At 38.4% G+C, this 22,768-nt stretch overlaps 2 protein-coding genes across 2 annotated transcripts; both read right to left on the reverse strand.

Annotated features, from left to right (window-relative positions):
* Positions 1–562: 562 nt before the first annotated feature.
* On the reverse strand, positions 563–8,400 carry LOC117990603 (putative autophagy-related protein 11). Its single transcript, XM_034978061.2, has 7 exons — positions 8,098–8,400; positions 4,135–7,864; positions 3,225–3,416; positions 2,481–2,600; positions 2,136–2,393; positions 1,361–1,549; positions 563–768 (listed from the first exon to the last, which is right to left on the reverse strand). Exons 1-7 carry the CDS (start codon positions 8,220–8,222, stop codon positions 691–693), a joined length of 4,692 nt encoding a protein of 1,563 aa, XP_034833952.1. The 5' UTR covers positions 8,223–8,400; the 3' UTR covers positions 563–690.
* A 2,760-nt stretch (positions 8,401–11,160) lies between these two features.
* On the reverse strand, positions 11,161–22,464 carry LOC117990841 (dihydrolipoyllysine-residue succinyltransferase component of 2-oxoglutarate dehydrogenase complex, mitochondrial-like). The gene is made up of 9 exons (XM_069504768.1): positions 22,457–22,464; positions 17,331–17,465; positions 16,251–16,413; positions 15,205–15,396; positions 14,030–14,190; positions 13,384–13,542; positions 12,596–12,729; positions 11,655–11,812; positions 11,161–11,295 (listed from the first exon to the last, which is right to left on the reverse strand). Exons 1-9 carry the CDS (start codon positions 22,462–22,464, stop codon positions 11,161–11,163), a joined length of 1,245 nt encoding a protein of 414 aa, XP_069360869.1.
* Positions 22,465–22,768: the final 304 nt, after the last annotated feature.

Genomic DNA, 22,768 nt, shown 5'->3' on the forward strand with positions numbered 1-22,768 from the left:
ACAGACAAGTAGAGGTTTAACCAGGGAGTTACATAGGCTATTTTTTTAACCGACTTTCAAAAAAGGAGGAGTTGTTTTTCTACATATGTACACCAAAATCTCCGAGATTACTGAACCAATTTGCGTAGTTCCTTTTTTAATCGATAGAGAAACTTTGCAACATTGTTACATAAAAAAATGGATTCCAACTCCTCACTTCTGATGCTGCAGGGGACCTTGTCACTGATGGGATTTAGAAACTGTCGGTTATAAATTGATTTGGAGGTACCTACCAAGTACCAAGTGAAGACTATCGTTGAACTCGAGGACCCAACTCCTCATCCCTGATGCTACAAGGATTGGCATTCTTAAATCGTGGTGATGCCACGCGATTTTTAAAGAATCATGCGTTTTTACGTTTGGTACTGAGATATTTTGCAGCTCGGGGATGGGCTACCACAGATAGGCTAATTTTTGTCCTGGCAAATCAAAAGTTCCCATGCGATTTTTAAAATCCTAAAATATTTAGTTTAGGATTTAGGTGGCATCAGCTAATTTAAAATAAAATTATTAACCCACTTAAATTATTTATTAGGTAGGTACTCATACTATATACAAAACATTAAACTTTAAACTATAAAATGTTAGTTACAAAATAATACGTAACAATAATATTATAATGGTGCGTAATCTACATAACTAGGTAGAAAGTTAAAGAATCATTTCTTGCAATATACTAAGTGGTATTTTCCATATGTACAAACTTCTGTCCTTGTAGCCCGCAATAATCTGTAACAAAAATAAATAATTGTAAATCAAATATTACATAATTACTTAATTGAAGTAAGCAAAAGCCAATTTTCTTTTCTTCTTCTCTAACCCAGGGTAGGTTCCCATAGTAATAATTATGGAGTGTAGCTGATAATATAATGCATACATTTTGAGAAAGGACTAATATTTGCTCTATGTGAGCAAAGAGCTCACAAAGAGAAAACATGGCGAGACCTTTCAACTATCACATCTTAAAACTAAGAGCTGGTTATTAAGAGCAGGAGCTTTTTTGCAATAATTGTATTAGTTAATATTTGCACAGGTCCGCTCCGCTCTTCTCTTCTCCCCACGAGTGGACAGGCAGCATAAATAACTGGAATATCGTACACAATACATTCCCTAGACTTAAGTTAAGTTTCGTTGTCTGTCTGTCTCATGTCTGTCTGTCTGGTCTGTCAAGAAACCTATAGGGAACTTCCTGCTAACCTAGAATCATGAAATTTGGCAGGCAGCCTGGTCTTAGCCAGTAAAGAAAAAAATGCGAAAACTGTGAATTTGTGGTTTCACGGTTTTATGTGGTTATATAACAAGCGTCATAATATTATGTTACCTTGCTGCCAACTACAGCCAGCGAGAGCAGCATGAGGCTGGGCCCGCGGATCTGCGCGAAGGGCTGGCTCTCGCCCTCGCGGTACACGTACACGCAGCCGTCGTAGCAGCCCGCGAACAGCAGCCCGCCAGTCGCGCGCAGGCACACCGCGCCCTTGCCGCCTGAATGCGTCCCAAAGTGACTGCCGCTCTGCGTACATACACCATAACAATTATAAGTATAGCGAATAACTGAGTAGGCTCCAGCGGTAGTGGAGCGGTGCGGGAGGGTGACAGTTGTCACAAGAATCACTGAGCAGTCGCGTCACGTCATCACACCCCTCCTAACGCAGAAACCTCCTCAGTTATGTGTTGCCTGTAATTAATGACCCAAACTATACTTTTTGCAATACATTTGCTTGTAAAGTGGCTCATCTTTCACCACTGTAATAATACAACTGTAATATGTAATATATAAATAATTAGATGACTAGATGATGCCCGCGACTTCGTACACGTGGATTTAAGGTTCTTAAAAATCCCATGGGAACTCTTGGAATTTCCGGGATAAAAAGTAGCCTATGTCCTTCCCCGGGATGCAAGCTATCTCTGTACCAAACATCAAAATTGGTTGAACGGATGGGCCTTGAAAAGCTAGCAGACAGACAGATAAAGACACTTTCGAATTTATAATAGTAGTATGGATAGTAAATCAGAATAAAGGGATAATAAAGGAGAAGAAGAAAAGAAAATTGGCATTTGCTCAAAGAGACTAAATCTTTGATAAATAATCTTACCGCATAATCAAACACGTGTATCTGATGGCTGCTGGTCCCACAATACACTTTGCCGTCTTCGTAAAGCAGAGAGTATACAGTCATCTTAGGCCCAACTAGGGTCCGCAGCAAGAGTCCAGTTTGCGCGTCCTTTATAGTCACGTTCTCAGACCGAGCCGCCACGAGGAGGACCTTGCGAGGCCCCTCTTTCATTGCGCGAAGCGCTAGGATCGATTGGTCCGAGAACTTCACTGAGCTAACTGGTATTAGCATGTTATTCTGAAATGCAAATTATTTTCTATGAATAACATTAACTCGCTTTCTTGCTTTTCAATGATGTCAGAAGAACTATTTTGCTATACATACCTTACACTCAAACTGCAGGACAAATCCAGTCCTTGTACCAACAAACACTGTGTCCCACGCACGATCCATCGTTTGTATTGGACTTAACACATTGCACTCCGGCCCCTTTTCTAACCCAGTCTGAAACATTATTGAATAAAAAAACTGTCCAAGTACGAGTCAGACTCGCCCACCGAAGGTTCTGTATCTAGGGAAGAAGCATATTTGGTTAAATTAAACTACTAACTCAAGAACAAATCCTTTGTTAAGTAAAAACTGCACTGTAAGAAAGTCACAAAGTGTAAGAAATTGCTAGTGACTTCCTTTTATTTTCCTGTATTTACATGAATCTTTAAGGAACCCTTATACTATAAGGGTTATAGGATCCTTCGTTGTCTGTCTGTCTTTCCGCCCGTCTGGTCGTCTGTCTGTCTGTCTGTCGTCTGTCAAGAAAACCTATAGGGTAGGTACTTCTTGTTGACCTAGAATCATAAAATTTGGCAGGTAGGTAAATGTTTTTGATATATCGTGCAACATTACGACTGTAGTACGGAACCCTCGCGCGAGCCTGACTCGCACTTGGCCGGTTTTTTCTTGTGATGTAACCACAAATTCACGGTTTTCAGATTTTTTTCCTGTGTCGTGATAGTTCAATTAACTATGAGACCTTGTTTCTTATCAACTTTTGTGATTCTAGGTCCACAGGAAGCACCTTATAGGTTTTAATTTATCTGCGGAAAAATGTAAGAAAACAAGTTTACAAACCTCTAAATCGTAATAGCGTATCCTAGAGTCCAAAGAACCAGTGTATACAGTGGTTCCATATTTCTCTTTCACAATGGTCAGGCATGTCACCGCCAGATTTGATCCCCGCAGGGTTGTCAGCAGATGCCCGTCATTATTGAAGTAGTAGACATTGCCGTCTAGGCATGCAGCTAGGAAGTTGTTTTCTACACACTGGAAAGAGTAATACAATATTGTATAGAAGCAGGCATTATTTTGCGGAAGTCCATGATATACAATGAACCAAAAGCTTAAAAGAGATCGCCCGTGAACGGGCCCTCTTTTGTGGCATCGTGTCAAAACTTAAATTAAATTTTTTAAAAATGTGTTATTTTTTTTGGATTATGTTTTATTACGACTTTTTTTCACTCTATTATTGAAAATATCCACAATTACAGATAGAATCGTAGACATGCATTTATTTTGAAGAAGTATTAATTAAATATAACCTCAATATCAGCAATATAAAAAATAAGATTTCTTTATAACCTGGGTGAATAAATAGAAATCGTTTGCAGAATATAAAGAGTTAATTATTTGTCTACAAAATAAAATTAAAACCATGGTGACATAACAATTATATTAGGGGGGGCCCAAAGCTCCTAAGAAAATGGGCAATCTCCTTTGCTATATCCATCTTCTGAATGTAAGCTATATTCAACCAAACCTCGAAACCTTCCAAACTTCAAAATCAGTTAAATAGGAACTGAAAGGAAACAGACAGACACATTTTCGCTTTTTATAATATAAGTAAGGCTTATCTTTCAATGTTTTAGTAAATCTATTAACTTTTAGCAGAGGATGACAGATTTTCAACAGGTATTTGAAAAATGCAAAAGCTTATTGATTACTACTATAATATTATGTTATTTCTATATGAATGGTAATTTACCTCTAATGCAAGAACCGCATCAGCGTTTCCATTGACGACAACTGAGTCACGGCGTAAGTTTTCGTCTGCCGAGTAATCATACATCTTGCACTCGCCTGCCCGCCCCACTGGCGGCGTGGTTGCGTCTTCCACCGACGACTGACTGTTGTCCAATATGATCTCTTCACAGATTGGCGCCGTTACCTCAATCACCGCTTCCTTGTCTTCCAAAGATTTCACTTCACAGCTATCCCCAACAACAATGTCTTCAGACACATCTAACATATCAAATTGGATGCCATTGTCTATAGATTCTTCAACAATATTCACATCCTGTTCATATACCATATTCAGATTAGTATCTGTATTGGTATCAAGAACTATGCCTTTTTGATTGATATCAGTTATATCATCTTCAATCACAATACTTCCTACAACAGGCCCTGGTGTCTTAGATTTTATTGGTTTTATATAGGGAGTAATATCTAACCTTTCTACGATCACACAACATTCCTTTAACATGTAATCAATAGTATTTGAAGGTTTAACTACTTTACTTTTAGATGTACCTTTTTTCTTAGATGTTGTTGTCTTTTTCTTTTTACTTTTTGTTTTCACTTGTGGCATTTCTAAGTCATCTAACGATATTATATCCTCGAGTGGCCTGTCATCTGTAATAATTTGCTCTATCAAAGATATATTCGGAGATTTAGCTTTCGTTTTTTTTCTTTTTTGTACTGTAACAGGACTTTGTGAATGAGACTTCTCTTGGACTTTGCTTCGACGACTTCGTTTGAATTTCTTTGATGTTTCACCTTCATGTTCTTGTACAGTTTCCATTGCTATTTGTTCTAGTTCTTCAACAGGTATATTTGCAAAGTCATTGACAATAGCATCTTCAGATATTATATTATCTGGTGCTTCGTTTTCTGCTTCTCCATCATATGGGCTTACATTTAAAACTGTCATGCCCAATGTCTGTCCAATATTTGAACTGGTCCCAGTTTGGTTGTTCTCAATTGAGCTGTATAGTTTGAATTTTTCTTGTATTAAAACCTGTATTTCTAAATCAATTTCCTTCATTCTCTCAAATGCATCACATGATTTGTTGCCAGTCCTATCTGGAACATCTACATCTGTCTGTACAGATCTAGTCACACACTTCTTTTTAGCTTGGCATGATTGTGTGCCACACTTTGATGGTGGTGTTTGGGTGTGTTTTGCATGCACTTTTCTTATGACTTGAACAGCAACATGCCTTTTTAACAATTGCTTACATAAAGGCCCTTTAAGTTTAGTATTTTTAATCACCTCAATTTTTGGAGTGGAACTTGGAGTAGGCGGAACTGCAGTATTTCTATGTGCTTGATGAACATTGGATTTTTTTGGTAGTTCATTAAACATATCTATGGGCTTTAGGATAATTTTTGTCTCTGATTTGATTGGTGTGTCACCAATCATAATATTTGTATTGTTGTTTTCTGAGGGACTTGTGAGATGAACTGAAGATGTTGAATCCTTTCTTTTAGTTCTGTCTTTTTCACTCTTCTTTGGTGTTTCTTTTCTTTTAGCATGTTTTTCTGTACAGTTTTTGTCATTTGAACTGACTGTCTTATTGTCTTCCTTTGAGAAAAATAAATTGAATATTGATTTGGAGGTTTCACACTTATCTATAGTTTTAGATGCACAATCATTTACATTTATTATAATATTTTTATTAAGAATTTGTTTACTTTGCTCAGATGCACAAGATTCAGATTTTTTACGTTTTTCTTTCCGATGCGATGGCCTTTGGTCAATCGAACGTTTTCGGGAATTGGATGAAGTAGATTTAAGATTACTTGACAGATCTGTCTTATCAATTTCTTTGATAATCTCTTTAGACTCAGATTCAGACTTATTGCTTGTATTTTCATTATCATGACTGATATTATTTTCATTCTTTTCTTGTAAAGGCTTAGCAGAGCTTAAGGGTTCTTGTTTACAAGGTAACAGTGTATCTTTTGTCTCTTCCTTTACAGACATACTAATGGGTAATGATAGTTTCGAAGGTGATTTAGTCATATCATGTAATTGAGTCTCCATATCCTTATTAGTGTTTTTTAAATTTCTCTCTGGTGATAATGGTTCTGATTTAAAAGTGTTCATGTAATCATTGTTGTACTGATCTGGCTCTTGTTTTGGACTAGATACGTCATCACGTTTAATAAAATCATGATCTACTGCAACATGATATTGTTTATCTAATTCTGCAAAAGGATCCTCATCCTCTGAAAAGTGCTCTGCATTGGAATCAAATAAGTCACGTGGAGTATCTGATCTATTTATATCTTTATTAGATTTTTCTTCCATTTCTCTTCCATAAAATGGAGTTTCAAAGACTTTGCTGTCTTGCATATAACTAAAACTTTTTGTTCTCTGCCTTCGTTCAAAAAGAGGCTTAGGGTCTGAATAATGTGACATCTTATCTTCACCACCATAATTATGAATGGTAGGTTCAACACTTTTAGATCTTTGGTAATCTGCTTCTGAAATATTATGTTCCATAGAGTAATTATCTTCAGTGGAGACGTCATCATGACGAAAGCTATTATTTGGATATGGATAGTAATTTTGATGTTCATCGTGACTATCAGTAGCAAAACTGTCTTCTCCCACATTATAATTTTGTTCATATTCATTTAGCTGTAAAACCTTAATGATTTCAGCCATAACAAATGGCTTAATATCTTCCAAGAAAACAGTATCTTGTGGGTCTAGCATACATTGCATCTGTTTTAAAAATGTGTCTTCGTAAATAGTATTATTGCCATTTCCAATGAATTCAGTGCTTGATCCACAAAGAGACTTCTCAGCTGCAGACCTTAAATGTCTATTGAAGCTGTTTTGTGATTCTGTTATCAAGCTATTTATAGCATATTCAAATTTAGTTGATGAATTTGGATTGTCCATAAGTTTGTGAATTTTCTCTTTGTCCATTTTAAACAACTGATGCACAATTTTGTTCTTTATTTTCGCACAGTTTGATTTATCAGTAACACGCTGCCTTTGATATCTTTTTCTTATTGGTTGCTCATTTTCATAGTTTTGAAAGTTATCCCTTGTTTCTAAATTTTGACCATCTGAAGGTGTTTTGTCCTGACAATCCTCAAAGTTATCAGTAGCAAGCTGTGGGTCATTACGGTTTTGCAATTTTTTTCGTACTATGTCGACGGTATCATCTACTGACCTACTAAATGTATCAGAACTATCAATAACAGAAGTAGGATTGCAGCCATAATGATCAGATGAAGGTGGTCTATGGCCAGTATATTCTATAGAAGCTGCTGATGGGTTGTTTGCGTGACCTCTATCTTGTCCGTATGTGTGGCGACCTTTTCCAACAGGCGTATGTAATGGGTGATCTGATTGCCATGGTGAAATTAAATGTGATGGTCTATTAAAGACTTCTCTTGTTTGGGGGATATGTCTATGATCTACATCTCCCATACTATTGACATGAAAGTTATCAGCAGGTTGATCATAATAATTGGATGGTTCTTTAGATGTGTTTCTGTTACAATCGCCTTTTGGCCTAGTCCATTGAAGCAGAGGCGGGATCGATGGTCTTTCCCCTTGTTGATGTGGTCTCTGATAAGTATTGCCCCTGTATCTGTATCTATCTGAATGATCTGATGGTGTTCGATCGGAATTTTCAGAGCGAGTAGTAAATCGTACTGTCCTTGAATTATTATTGAATGGTGGCGGGAATCTGAAAACATTTGATTAAACTCATATTTACTGGACATAAATGATCACACGTAAAAATCGATTCTTTAAGCAAATTCGTTCGCAAAAGATTAATTATTTATTCATTATAATGTGTAATATTATGTTATGTGACAGTAAAATTTTTGACTGTTTTGACTTTTGACATTTGAGGCGGACCGCCGATTAGACGCTATTGCGCGAGACATTTTTTTGTTTACATAAACGCTTATGTACCTCGGTCCATCCAGTAATCCATAGCTTCTTGGGGGCCTGAAATGAGGATTGCCGCCAATCCTAGGTCTGAAATGTCGTGGAATTTCATTACGCCATCCGCCAATTCCTGAGTGACCGCGCCGCATCTTGCTACGGTTGTCGATTACTTCATATTTTACACAAATAAATCTTAGCGCAAAAAAGTCTACTTAATGTAATTTTCTGGTGCAGTACACAGTAAATCTGTTTCGTTTTCAACAAAAATACACAACACACAATCACCAAACAGTCCACAAACAGTCCAAAACACAGCAGCAAACACAGACCAGTAATCACAGAGTACATACCAGTAATCCAGTTAAAAGTACTCTGTGCAGTAATCCGTGTCCAGAACCAAAACGTACAAAACATAGAGTAGGATGACGTTGTGATAGGTACCTACCTAGTGATTATATCAAGGATTATATACTCTTTGTAGGATGTATCAATATAGGGTACAAAACCAAAGAGTAAATATATGAAGTGGGCTTTACACTCGCGGCGCGAACGGCCGCGAAAGCCCGTGACAACTGCGAATCACGAGTGTAGATGTTGTTCACGCCTTCACGTTCACGCTTCGCGCCTTTCCCCGATTTATTGGTCCGCGACAAAGGGTTTGCGGCGCGCGAACGTGAACTCACGCAGAAATCACGTCGTCGTCGTGGTCGTCCATAGTCACGAACAAGACTGAAGATTTGCGAGTGTGGATCACGGCATACATTCACGGCGTAAAATTAATAACGGTGCGACTTCACGTGCGAGTGTAGAGCCGGCTTAAAATGGAGATAATATGAGATTGGCGAGGAGTGGCTGTACCTACCTACTTTGACAAAGTCTGACATTTGAATTTTGAAATCAGTCACAGATAAAATAAGAGTGAAGAGCTATGCAGTGGTTACGGGTAACTTTAGAAATTTGGAAACGTATCAAAACTTGATGAAATAGGCAATAGCAGTGCTTTTATACTTCTATGAGCTCCACCGTCCACGCCACAATGTGAACAAAAGACAGTAAGCCAAAAGGTATCTTATCGGGAAGTCAGTTTAAAATCGATTGCGAAATTCATACCTGGAACAAGATGAACAAACAAACTTAGGTATTTAATTAAACAATAGGTACATAGTAGGTATAAGGTAAGTAGTCAGCCCTTGCCTGCAATCTCACCTGGTGGTAAGTGATGATGCAATTTAAGATGGAAGCGGGCTAAACCCAGGAAGGGGTATGGCAGTTTTTATTAAACCCAAGACTAAACCCTTGTTCAAAGTATCTACTTACCCCTAACTATGTCGCCCGTAAGGCCCTAACTAGTGTATGTACGCACAGGTTGAGATGGCCATCGGGGTGTGCGGGGCGTCTCCCCGCCTCATACCCTGATTGCTATCTTGACCTGTCGCGAACTTATAGAGCTGTAAAAAATTTAAATCGCATTTGTGGATTGATAAAGTTACTACACTCGGGGTAACTTTGTAAATGGAACAATAAGGTTTTTCTCTTATCTTTTGAAAATAATAATAATAATTATTCTGCAAATGTTCCCAACTAAAAATATTATTTTAGTAATTAGGTAGGTAAGTATACAATACAATAATTAAGAAAAATAAAAATCGAATGTAAGTACTATTTAACAATTTTATTTACACATAATGGACTAAGAGCCAGCACGTGCCATACCTTCGTTATTAAAAAAAAGCTGAAAGTTTCTCTGCATATTGTCCCCACCACAGGGAGGAACGTAATTAGACTTTATACTTTGACGTAAGATTTTTTTACACCTTTATTGCCTACCTGTTATCTCCCAAAGCCATCATGATCCAAACAAACGTTCCTTCCAGTGTTGGGGACAATACGCAGAGACACTTTCAGCTTTTATAATATAACGAAGGTCTGGCACGCACTGGCTCTCTCTCTATAATCTTATTAGAAAAAAATATTTATTAACAATTTCCATAAAGCTTCGTATAAGTAAAACTGCTGTTATTAATTAATACAGTTTTGAAACAACCATAATTAGATGCATCTACCATAGATGACGACGATGGATTATAGATTAAGTAAATTAATTATTTATTAGGTACCTATAGTACGCGATAGGTCGAGATGGTAAATGGGGTGGGGACGCCCCGCACATCCGCACAGCCCCCGCGCTAACCCAGTGCGGGCGAGCGCGGGTGACGTGCGGGTGTGCAGGTTGTCCTCCCGCCTCATACCCCGATGGCCATCTCGACCTGTCGCGAACAGGTCCTACTTGGAGACTCAGTTGCATCCGATCCGAACCTGAGAAAATTCAAATCTAGATTCTAGAAAACTCACATCTAATTCGGATCTCGATTTTACACTGCGTCCGTTTTGATGGATGTTGCTTGCCCTATTATGTAGATAAAGTATATTAGACAAATACTTATAAGCAATAGTTCTTTCTTAAGAATTTAGTCTGCTTTTTAGTCCGCTATTTAGCGCGCCGTAAGTAGTGATTGCGCCCGCATGACGGCTCCGATTCGGATCAGACAACTGGTGATTGTGATCGTAACATTGTAGCTGTCAATCTCCCGCAATCGCGCAGCTGGGATTTCTCAACTACTTAATATAAGTATACCTACCTACTAGTATACGCGACAGGTTGAGATGCTATTGGGGTATAAGTAAGGCGGGGGACGCCCAGCACACCCAAACGTCACATGCGTTCGCCCGCACAGGGTTAGCGCGGGGGCTGTGCGGGTGTGCGGCGGGGCATTCCCTCTCCGATCGCCATCTCGATTTCTCGCGTACTATAGGTACGCTAGACTTGCTATTACCGACCGGTTTTTGAAGGAACTTGATTATCGCCATTGCATTGTGGCGTAGCAGCATGCAGTGGTTGTAGTGCAGCAGTGAGTGCAGCAAAATGTGAGAGTACTCGGTTAGTTCCGAGTACGCTCACATTTTGCACACTGCTGCACTGTTAGTGATGAGCCTTCTGTCATTTTACCGTAATCTAGTCTCGGCATTAGTCACACGTCTTCATACTCTAAAGTAGTAGATGAAGTGTGGAAAATTCTGTAGCTTGAATTAAATTCCAGCTAGAATCGACGTAGGATCTTCGACTCCTGATTTTACTTTCCGTAGAAACATCACTGCTTCACGGCCATCTATCAATCTGTGGTCGTACGTCAGAGCAACGTACATCATGGGCCGTATTTCCACCTGTATAAACATCGAAAAAAAGGCTTTTTTCACGTATGACTTGGATAAGGCGGTGGACAGGTCTTAGTGACCTGAAATTATAAGAAACGGCTTTAATTAGAGTTGCTTGATGACCGCCAAAGTTGGTTTCGAAAAGAGTGGGTAGGTACACCGTGGTGATGATTTTGATATAATAAGAACATAATGTATGGTTTGAACTGTGCGTTGATAGATCAGTCAGTCAGTCACCTTTTCCTTTTTAACCGACTTCAAAAAAAGGAGGAGGTTCTCAATTCGTCGGAATCTTTTTTTTTTTTTATATATTTAGATGTAAGGGATATAAAAAAAGAAAGCATATCGTAGTGATCGTAGGTACATACCTTCCCCGCCACGGCAACGGGTCGCTGCACAATTGCGTGCATGCCCAGTATCGCAGACTGCGGCAAGTTAATGATCGGCATAGAGAGCAGCGAGCCGAACACACCGCCGTTGCTGATCGTGAACGTGCCGCCTTGCAGCTCAGCTAACGACAGTCGCCCTAAAAGTTTACACAGCTGGTACTTTTAGCTCAAAGTGACCTTTAATCTTGAGGGTCTGTTATATCCATACTAATAATATAAATACGAAAGTGTGTCTGTCTGCAAGCTTTTCACAGCCCACCAGTTCGGTTAGATTTTGATGAAATCTGGTACAGATTACAGAGTTAGCTTACATCCCAGGGAAGGACATAGGCTACTTTTTATCCCGGAAAATCAAGAAGTTTCCACGGGATTTTTAAAGGCCCATCCCTTTAACCGATTTGTATGAAATTTGGTACAGAGGTAGCTTATATGCATCTTGGAAATTGACACAGGCAACTTTTTATTCCGGGAAATAAAAGAGTTAGGTAGAGAATAAATCGACGAAGTTGCGGGTATCCTCTAGTTTTCTATAAACAGGTCGAAAATGTAGGCTCGTGCCTCGTATGAGCTTTTGACTGCCAAGTCACTTGGTCATAGACGTTAGAGCACATAAAATTTACTCCATACGAAAAGGATCACTTGTTCGAATCTATCCAGAACTCAAGGATGTTCGTTCCTTCAGAATTGAAGGAACATCCTTGAGTTTTGCTTTCATATTGATATACTTAGTTCTCTGGGATCTTCTCTCACAGATAACATGAGGCAGGACCATGTGGGAAAAATTCTAGATTATTATACTACTTACCTAGTTGTTCTGCTTTACTAAATTGTAGGTATTTGATTATTTTGATTTCTTTTTAAGCCTCCCTGACGTATGCACCTAGCAAATTTTATTATTACTTAAAGGAGAAATTTGTTACCATTTCTTGCCTTTTCAGCAAGTGCAGCTAGTGCAAGCTCAATAGCCGGGAAGTCCATGGAGTCCACATTGCGGACTACTGGTGTTACCAGGCCTTTTGGTGTTGCCACCGCTACAGAGATGTCAACGTAATCTCTGAAATGTATCAAGAGTCCTTAGGGCTATAGCACACCCGATGCTCTTAGCATAAGCGATCGACGCTGCATCGCGTTTTTACGACTTGCTGCGTTTGATCGCTGCATTGAAATCACGCGTTTTAGCTTTCGTACTTAAAACCTGACAGACTATCTATCAGATTTTCAAAAGTCGCATATTTGCGAATTTTTTTTAGGTACTTAGTAGGTAGGTAATTTCCATTAGGTAAGTAGGTATACCTACCTATCCTTATTTTTATGGTTTCGTATTTCCAAAGAAAAAAGGAACCCTTATACTTATAGAATCCCTTCATTGTCTGTCTGTCAAGATCCGTCAGTAAAATCTATAGGGTAGGTAGGTACCTACTTCCCGTTGACCTAGATTCTAGAATCTTGAAAGTTTGGTATAGCCTAATGCCGTATAGCGCAAGGGAAAATCCAAAAACCGTGAATTTGTGATTAAATCATGATAAAATTAAAAACCTATTTCTTGTATGGAACTCTTTAGAGTTCGATGCGCAATTGACTGTTTTTTTCTCTACCTTTCAACCTAAACCCTAAAACATCTAGGTAAAGAACGGTGCAGGGAGGATTAGGCGACTCGGGTTCGAAATGGATGGGGAAGGTATACTTCACAAAATTACGTGCTTATTACCTGTAAACAATGTTGTTGTCCATCATAAAGCCGTTGATGATAGGCTGATCTTTAAGTGCATTTGCCGCAGCTTTTATAAACGGCGACATGAAGGATAGCTTGACGCCGAATTTTTTGGTGAATTTTTCCAAATTTGCCTTCCGGAATGCCAGAAGTTTACTGGTACAAAAACATTATATTTTACACTTTTTACCTTATGTTGGCTTTACCTACTTATTACTGAGACAGTGAGACTGATATAATTAATAATAATTATAATATATTTGTATGTATTAGTTTCTCCTTGTTTAAATGGCAATAATTTAAAACTGACATGGCAGTGTAGGTAGGGGCTTTTATAAAAAGAAAAATTAGCCCAGTTTATCCCATTTCCCATCCAACTAAGCGTAAAGCTTGTGCTAGGAGTAAGTACTACAATAGTACAATCTGGGTGTGCTTTGAACCGGCAACCTTCCAAATTTCAGTCCGCTTATTTAACCAGTGATCTAATCTTAAGTCTTGGCTATATCGGTTCAATATTCAAACGTGCAGGTGTAACATGCTTTAAAGGTAAAGTGTGTGTTTATAAATAAAAGTTATTTATTTATTTCTTTCTTTCACCTGCCGTTAAATAAGTAAGCCATAAAATAAAATAAATGTAAATAACCTCATATCACACTCGTTGTACGTCGTCAACATGGCAGTGGTGTTTTGCGCCTCTTTCAGCCTCTCGGCGATACGTTTGCGCATTTTGTTTACCGCTACTACATGTTCGGTGCGGGTGCCCGAAATAGTTTTGGTACTCGAAACTATTTCAGTTGCCGCTGGCTGGAATCAAATCAAATCTAAATACATAAAAGGAAAAGTTGACTGAACGATCTATCAACGCACAGCTGAAACAACAACTGTACTGTACTACTGTAGCTACTGGACGGATCGGGCTGAAATTTGGCATTGGATAGATATAGCTATTAAGACGTATACATTCGTTAAGAAAGGATTTTCGAAAATTAATCCCGTAAGGTGGTAAAATGAATAGGACGTAAGCTGGGTGGTCTCCATATAGAACTAATTACCACTAAATGTTCTTCTTTAGATTGTATCATTACTAATCACTTTTTATTGTAATAGTATTTCTAAAAATCAATTAGACAATTTCATTTTATTTTTGGTTTTTCATTGTTCGTTATAGGTAATCTGGATCTTGATCATTCATTACTGTATTCATATAAAAGATTATAGGTGCCACACGTATGGGTTTGATGAAAAAAAATTTTTGAGTTTCAGTTCTAAATATGGGGAACCCCAATTGTTTTTTTTCTATTTCTGTGTAAGTTCACAGAATACATCTACTTACCAAGTTTCAACAGTATAGCTCTTATAGTTTCGGAAAAAAGTGGCTGTGACATACGGACGGACAGACAGACAGACAGACATGACGAATCTATAAGGGTTCCGTTTTTTGTTATTCGGCTACGGTACCCTAAAAATGCACTAACTAGGTGGACAACCGACATTAAACGAGTCTCAAGGAGCCGCTAGATAAAGGCAGCGGAAGAACATAGCTGTGGAAGTCCCTACAAGAGATCCAAGTACGTCCAGCAGTAGGTAAACGTCTATCGATTGATGCAGGTGACGACGACGACAACGAAAGTTGACGTAAAATTCAAGGCTCTGAACTTCACTATCACCCAAAGAAGGCTAGAAGACGCTTAGGTACTCACTCTTGCCTACAAGGGTTGCAGGAAACACGGATACTGGAAGTTCTACACCTTTTGTAATAGAAATATTAAAAAGGAGGGTTAGGGAACTATAGTACCTACTGACGAAAATGGTACATACAGTAGGCCCAGCAGGCGCGGCAGCCTTCTTTACAACAGTAGCTGCGGCTGGTGTCTTGGTAGCAGACTTCGCTGGTGCGGCCGCGGCGGCAGGCACCGGTGCGGGTGCGGCTGCGGCCGGTGGGGGTGGGGCGGCTGCAGGAGCGGGCTTGGCTGCCGGGGCCGCTGCTGGTGCTACCCCGGTTACGTCAACCTTCGTTAAAAAACATACTTCTTCATCTCTACTATTGCAGGCCCGGTTTAATTGGTCAAGTACCCGAGGAATGGTAGTACCTGCGGGCTGCGGCAGCGTGCCCCTTCGACGGGTCCCATGAGAGATATAAGACAAAAATTACACGATACAGAGGCGTTTGTAAAATTTTGGTTGGGTACGATCTGCATCGCATTTCATTGCGTCGTAATCAGAGTAGCAATTTGTTTTAACATCTTTGCGAAGTGACCTTTCAGGTACGCGGTACCTATGGGTTTACTAAAACTGCCATACCCCTTCCAAGTTAGCTCGCTTCCATCTTAGACTGAATCATCACTTATCACCAGGTGAGATCTCAGTCAATGGCTGACTTGTATTGGAAGTTGGAACAAAAAAAAAGTTATAGATGCTGCACCTTTGTTAACGGTGAAAGAATGTAACGAACGAAAGCATTTTAACGATGAAGGAAAACATCGTGAGAATACCTGCCTGCCTAAGGCGAAGGCTACACGCTCAATATTAATTACGATCCGTGGAATGACAATCCGGAATTTGGAAATCTAGAAATCCGGTGATCCATATTACGATCCGTCAATACTCTAGTCTATACGTTCAGTAAATATAACGATAATTTTGAGTAAATTAGCTGTGGATGACAATATTTATTGAACCTAAAACCTGAATTGAATAGCCTTCGCCTACTTCTCCATTCTTATCCAATTCTCAATGGTGTGAAGTTTGCCAATCCGCATTGGGCTAGCATAACAGACTATGGCCTAAACTGTTGTTATTCTAAGAGGAGACCCATGCTTAGTAGTGGGTCGGCAAATGGGTTGTTCATGATGACGATGGTGTACCGTGAACAGCGGTTGTTGTGACTTGACCGACTGGCCGTCCTGGACCAGCATCTTGGCGATCTTGCCGTGGCCCGGCGACATCACCGGTAAAGAAGTTTTGTCGGTCTCGATTTCTAAAACGACCTCGTCCATGGCGACTGCATCCCCTTCTTTCTTTATCAATCTATATTATAACATGTTATCAGTACCCATCATACCCATATATAAATGCGAAAGTGTGTTTGTTTGTTGGTTTGTTCGTTTGTTCGTTTGTCCTTCAATCACGGCGCAACGGAGCAACGGATCGACATGATTTTTTGCATGGGTATATTTAAAGACATGGAGAGTGACATAGGCTACTTTTTATCCCAGGAAATAAAAGAGTTCCCACGGGATTTTTAAAAACCTAAATCCACGCGTACGAAGTCGCGGGCATCAGCTAGTAAAGAATAAATAAACAAAAACGAAAAAAAAATTACGTGTACTAGTGACAGCCAGCGGCTTCGCTCGGCGAATAAATAAATACTCTTTACTCTTTATTCTTTACCTATCCCATGAGATTGAAAAATCCGGCTTCACATTAAATAAATAAATAAAAATATTTTTTATTCAAGTAAAACTTTTACAAGTATTTGTATTTTATTTATTGAATCGTCAAATGCAGCTACCACTGGTTCAGAATGCCTTTCCTACCGACAAGAACCAGCAAGAAACTCGGCGGTTGCTCTTTTCAAAGATTTATGCCAGTTTCTAAATCCCAGCAAATTCTAAATGCAGCATCAGGAATTAGAATCAGAGTTGGAATCAAAATTTCTATGGAATAAAGTCGCAAAGTTTCACTATAAACTAAAAAAGAAACTACGCAAATCGGTTCAGTAATCTCAGAGATTTCGATGTACATTACAAAAAGTACCTACCCTATGTCAATCTGGGACTCAAGCTTCCTCTGTACCAAATTTCATATAAATTGGCAAGGATTATAAAGTTTACTGTTTATAGTAATATTATTAGTATGAATGTAGGTATTTATTATAGATACGCGCATCAGCGTTTTCTCCAAAGCTACTGAAAAATAATGTCTTTGGGTACTTGGTACTTTACTTGACGTCTCCACTGGTCACCGAGTCAGGAAAAGTCGGAGCTTTGACTTCTTCTATGCCTCGTAGAATTGCGTTTGTTTGAATGGCTTGTCGGTTTACGAAGTAGAGTTTTGGGGGTTTGATTAAGTTTAAAGGCCTGTGAAGTTATAAATAAAAATAACATTAATTTAACCTTTCACGAACAAACACTGTGCGACCCGAGTAATCTTTCTTTCTTATTAAGCATTTTTAGTTTTTTCCTCTGTTTATTGTATTATACAAGGAACTATTAATACAGGATCGGATTAATATGTAGGATCAATCGGATAAAGGCGCGCGTGATGTAATATAATATCAAATTGTCTTCTTGAAGCCACCATGGAAGAATTTTTATCGAGCGTGTTCGACGATTTCCTTCGCAATTAAAAGATTTATCTAAATAGATAAAAGAAAAAGGTGGCTGACTGACTGACAGATTGACTGCTTGATCTATCAATGCACTGGGCGGATCGGGCTCAAAATCATGCAGATAACTATTATGACGTGGACATCCGCTAAGAAAGGTTTTTTTAAAAATTCAACCCCTAAAAGAGTAAAATATCTTGGCTGTGGCTGAGCTATCTTTGCTTGCCCAATTCTTTTTGTATTTAAGGTATACTCACTTGACATTGAAATGTAGAGAACATAATTTTGGCCCTTGTGTTCTTATAATGCCATATGATTTTTCTTGAAAAACCTGCAAAGATAATAATTTATCCCCACTTTGATATTTCACTAGGTAGGGTCACTTTTTTTAATGGAAATGTACCCATCGATGTAATGTACCCAAGATCTTGAACTGTTAAACTTTAGGATTTATTTTTATTTTTACTTCATACGCCTATTAAATAGACAAATTAGGTAAAGCAGACCAAGATACTTACTATTCTCAAAATTCCACGTCTAAACATGTTGCAGGGTGAATTTTTTTTATTTACATATTTGGATTAGAAAACATAGCGCATCGCCTAGAAAATTTCATCTGTCATTGACCTTCAAATCTCCAAATTCCTTCTGGGCTTCCAATTTTGAAAGCCCATTTCTTTTTTGGAAATCAATTTTATGAAAAGGTTAAAAAGAAGGTTACACTTTGTATAGTCCGCGACAAGTCAAGATGGCAATCTTGGTATGGGCTGGGGCCTGGAGACGCCCCGCACGTCACCCGCGCTCACCCGCACCGGGTTAGCGCGGGGACTGTGTGGGTGTGCGGGACGTTCCCTCCCCGATTGCCATTTCGACCTGTCGCGTACTATACCTACCAACACAACAGCTACCATCAAAATAAAAACCTATAGGCAGGTTTATATATTGCATTTTTAGGGTTTCGTACCTGACTAAGACTCCATAGTCCGTCCGTCTGGCCGTCTGTCTGTCTGTCTGTCTGTCAGCAGGCTGTATCTCATGAACCGTAATAGGTAGAGTTGAAATTTTCACAGAACGTGTATTAAATGTGTATTTTGAAAATTAAAAAATAAAGTGTTATTTTTTGTAGGTATGATGGTACGGAAGCTTTTATTCTCCGACTCGCACTTGACCAATTTTTTAAATTTGTATTCAGGCCAAATCACAGTTAGCAGCAAGATAATTATTATAGCTGGCAATCTGGCAATCATATGATCTAGCATTTATAAATACTTAAATAAAAACTCTTTTCATGACTTTTATTTTAATACAGATACTCATAATATAAAATAAGTGTAATAGAAAAATGTGCCATCTAGTGTCGAGTAGCTGTGTGGTTTACTTTGGTATGGTTTACTTTACTTTTCGTTACTAGATGACACTTTTTATTCATGTTCTTTTTGTCAAAGGTAGCGCTAGTAAACTTTTATACTACCCATCGCTAGATAGAGCTTTAAAGTTAGTTTAGCTACCAACCGCGAGATGACGTTGTTCTATTTTTAAATTCTGAGTTGAATTTTTCAGCATTCCTTGTTTGCGCGGATGAGCTGTTTCGGTGAGCTGATATTAGGTATAATACTTATTGGTGCCGCTAATTTTATTGAAGACATTCTAATCTAAATTGACAGCTCCTAAATCTAGTGCATTTTTATTTCCACACGGAGGATTGTGAAATTGACTGGCATATACATTTTGACCCGTTATTTTGGTTATAATTGATTTTCTAAATATTATAAAATCACTAAAAAATTAAATATACCTACCTTACTACTTACCTACTTAAGTAGATTTTGCCAGCATGAATTTATTTGTCGCGATAAGAAGTTGCCTATTATAAGTAGGTATTAGTTTGAGTAGGTACATTAGTTATTATCAAAATTATACTAGGCTCATTAATTAAGCATTTCAATAAAAAACTTTATTATTATTAACATGCAGTGATAGCCTAGTGGCTAAGACGTCCGCCTTCTTTTCGGAAGGTCGGGGGTTCGATCCCGGGCACGTACCTCTAACTTTTCAGAGTTAAGTATGTGTGTTTTTAAAATAATTAAATGTTACTTGCTTTAACGGTGAATGAAAACATCCTGCATGCCTGAGAGTTGTTCTTCATGTTCTCAGAGGTGTGTCGAGTCTGCCAATCCGCATTGGACCAGCGTGGCAGACTATGGCCTAAACCCTTCTCACTTTGAGAGGAAACCCGTACTCAGTAGTGGGCCGGTAATGGGTAAATCATTATTATAAATTTAAATGTCAAGGTAGCAGAGACAAATAGACACACTTTCGTATTTTTAACATTAGTATTTTAGCAAGACTGCCAATCAGCAAGTGTACCTACCTACCTATATAATATATCTATACAATAATACCCAATCTGAATAAATTATTTGAGTTTGAGTTTGATTTCCATTTAGCCTGTTAGGACGAAAAATGTTTAGTTAATTGACAAAGTAAGACACAATGAACATTTACACAAAGTTCTTTGAGGAACATTAGTGGTGTCCACTGAAGATGCCCCGATGCTGTCTCCTTGGCCTCTATAAGTTAGGGCTGCCGCCTAACACGTTGATAAAATATAAAATATTTTTACCAACAAATATAATAAAAATAACAAAATATAATTATCTTGATGATTCCCGCGACTTCGTCCGCGTGGATTTAGTTTTTTTTTAAATTCCGTGGGAACCCTTGAATTTTTCGGGATAAAAAGTAGCATATGTCCTTCCCCGAGATGTAAGCTAACTATGTACCAAATTTCATCAACATCGGTTAAACTATTCGGCCGTGAAAAGCTAGCAGACAGACAGACAGACACCAGTTTTCGCATTTATAATTTTCGATGAGTGCACAGATGCCCTGCCCTATGTTTATTTGTTTCGGCGCACACTATTTGAAAACTTACTTGAAAATGAAAACCACTATCGATTAGGTATGACAAAAGATTCGCAATTCGAAATTAGCTATCTTCTAGGTTCCTACATACCTACCTACCTAATCTACTTGCAAAGAGGAAACTGACACAATAATTATAACAAAAGAATGATTAACCGCCGTATTCAGAGTAGCTAATCGTTACTTAAGATTGAGTTAAAACGAGACAGATTTATGTGAGAGATATATTAACTCAATCTTTAGAACGATTAAGCGACTCTGAGTACGGCTGTATGGCACTCAAAATGGAGCCGACAGACGGACATATCTATGTCTACTTTCGAATTCATAATATTTATATGGATCGGTTGGTACAGTTTTTAGTGGGCAAGGCCGCCCACTAAACTGAAAAAAAAGTTCCTTTAAGTTTACTAATATTTTATTGCTCTTTCAACCCTATGCAGTTAAGGGCATCTCCCCTAGTAATTTGTTAAGATTCGAGCGGCCCGCATCTTTGATTAGAAATCTATAGTAGGTACCTACTTCCCTATAGCGTCCCAGACGGAACCGTATATTTTACTGCGCATTTAGATGCTTCAGCAATTTTCGACGAAATAATTATTAGATGCTAGCTGATGCCCTCGACTTCGTCCGCGTGGAATTAGGTTTTTTACAAATCCCGTGGGAGCTCTTTAATTTTCCGGAATAAAAAGTAGCCTATGTCACTCTCCAGGTCTTTTACTATACCCATGCAAAAAAATCAAGTCAGTGCGTTGCTCCGTTGCGACGTGATTCAAGGACAAACGAATAAACCAACAAACAAACACACTCTCGCATTTATAATATGGGTAGTGATAATGTGGGTATAGTTATTGCATTTCACGAAGGCGAGCGGCTCATGCCTGTGTGTAAGTCGTATCGGTATAAGTAAGGTACAGTAAATGTCTGCCTATGTCACTCTCCAGGAAGCTGATATCTATACCTACCCATGCAAAAAATCCCGTCGATCCGTTGCACCGTTGCGACGTGATTGAAGAACAAACCAACAAACCAATAAACCAACAAACAAACACACTTTCGCCTTTATAAAAGACTAGCTGATGCCCGCGACTTCGTCCGCTTGGATTTACGTTTTTCAAAATCCGGCGGGAACTCTTTGATTTTCCGGGATAAAAAGTAGCTTATGTGTTAATCCAGGGTATAATCTATCTTCATTCCAAATTTCAGCGAAACCCGTCCAGTAGTTTTTGCGTGAAGGAGTAACAAACATACACACACACACACACATACAAACTTTCGCCTTTATAATATTAGTCGGGATGTATGTTTAAAATAAGTACTTACCCTTAAAGAGGGTCTTGAGGACCTATACCACAGAAGATATAATAGTAGATACTAACTTAATAAGGCACTTGCAAGTTATTAGGTTGAAGATTTTCTATAAAATCCATAGCATAAGTACCTATGCCATTTGGCAACCGACATCGTACTTAGTAGGTACTTACCTAGTTCCAAATATTAGACTGCATCACAGTATTTTTTATGTTAAAGTAATTTTATTGTGTTAAAATATTTTTTTATTAGGTATAAAATTCTACAAGTACTTAGGTATGTATATTGATTTTAGAATACTACATTGCCTCTTTTTTAAATCTTTATTTACAGAGTTTATTCCGCTTGGCAAATATGCCTTTCTATATAAGTAGCTAAGCTATAAAAAGCAAAAGGAAATTACTTTACTAGGTATTTTTAGGAAATTTAATCATTAAGTAATCATAAAGAAAAAGAGTAAAAACACAATGTATCTACCTAAACATATTATACTTACCAGATACTTACCTTACCATTCGTTATCATCTAGATTCTAGATAATATAGGTAGACAAGTGCGAGTTCCAGAGCTAGTAAGCAAGTTGTAAAGTCTTAAGTTATAAATACTTTGGCCTGTTGTTTAGGACCGACCCAGCTAAGCTTTTCTAGTACCGACTCGCAGCCCGCGCTCGCAGAGGAGTAAGTTCATACAATTTATTGCTTCTGAAAGTTATGAGAACTTTCATGAGGTAGCAGCATTATCTATTATCTAGTAATTTGGGTTTACCTAGGACTAAAATGTGTAGGTACTTAATATTATGTACATCATCATCATGAGCAA

Source organism: Maniola hyperantus, chromosome 18 (genome assembly GCF_902806685.2).
Source record: "Maniola hyperantus chromosome 18, iAphHyp1.2, whole genome shotgun sequence".
NCBI classification, from domain to species: domain Eukaryota; kingdom Metazoa; phylum Arthropoda; class Insecta; order Lepidoptera; family Nymphalidae; genus Maniola; species Maniola hyperantus.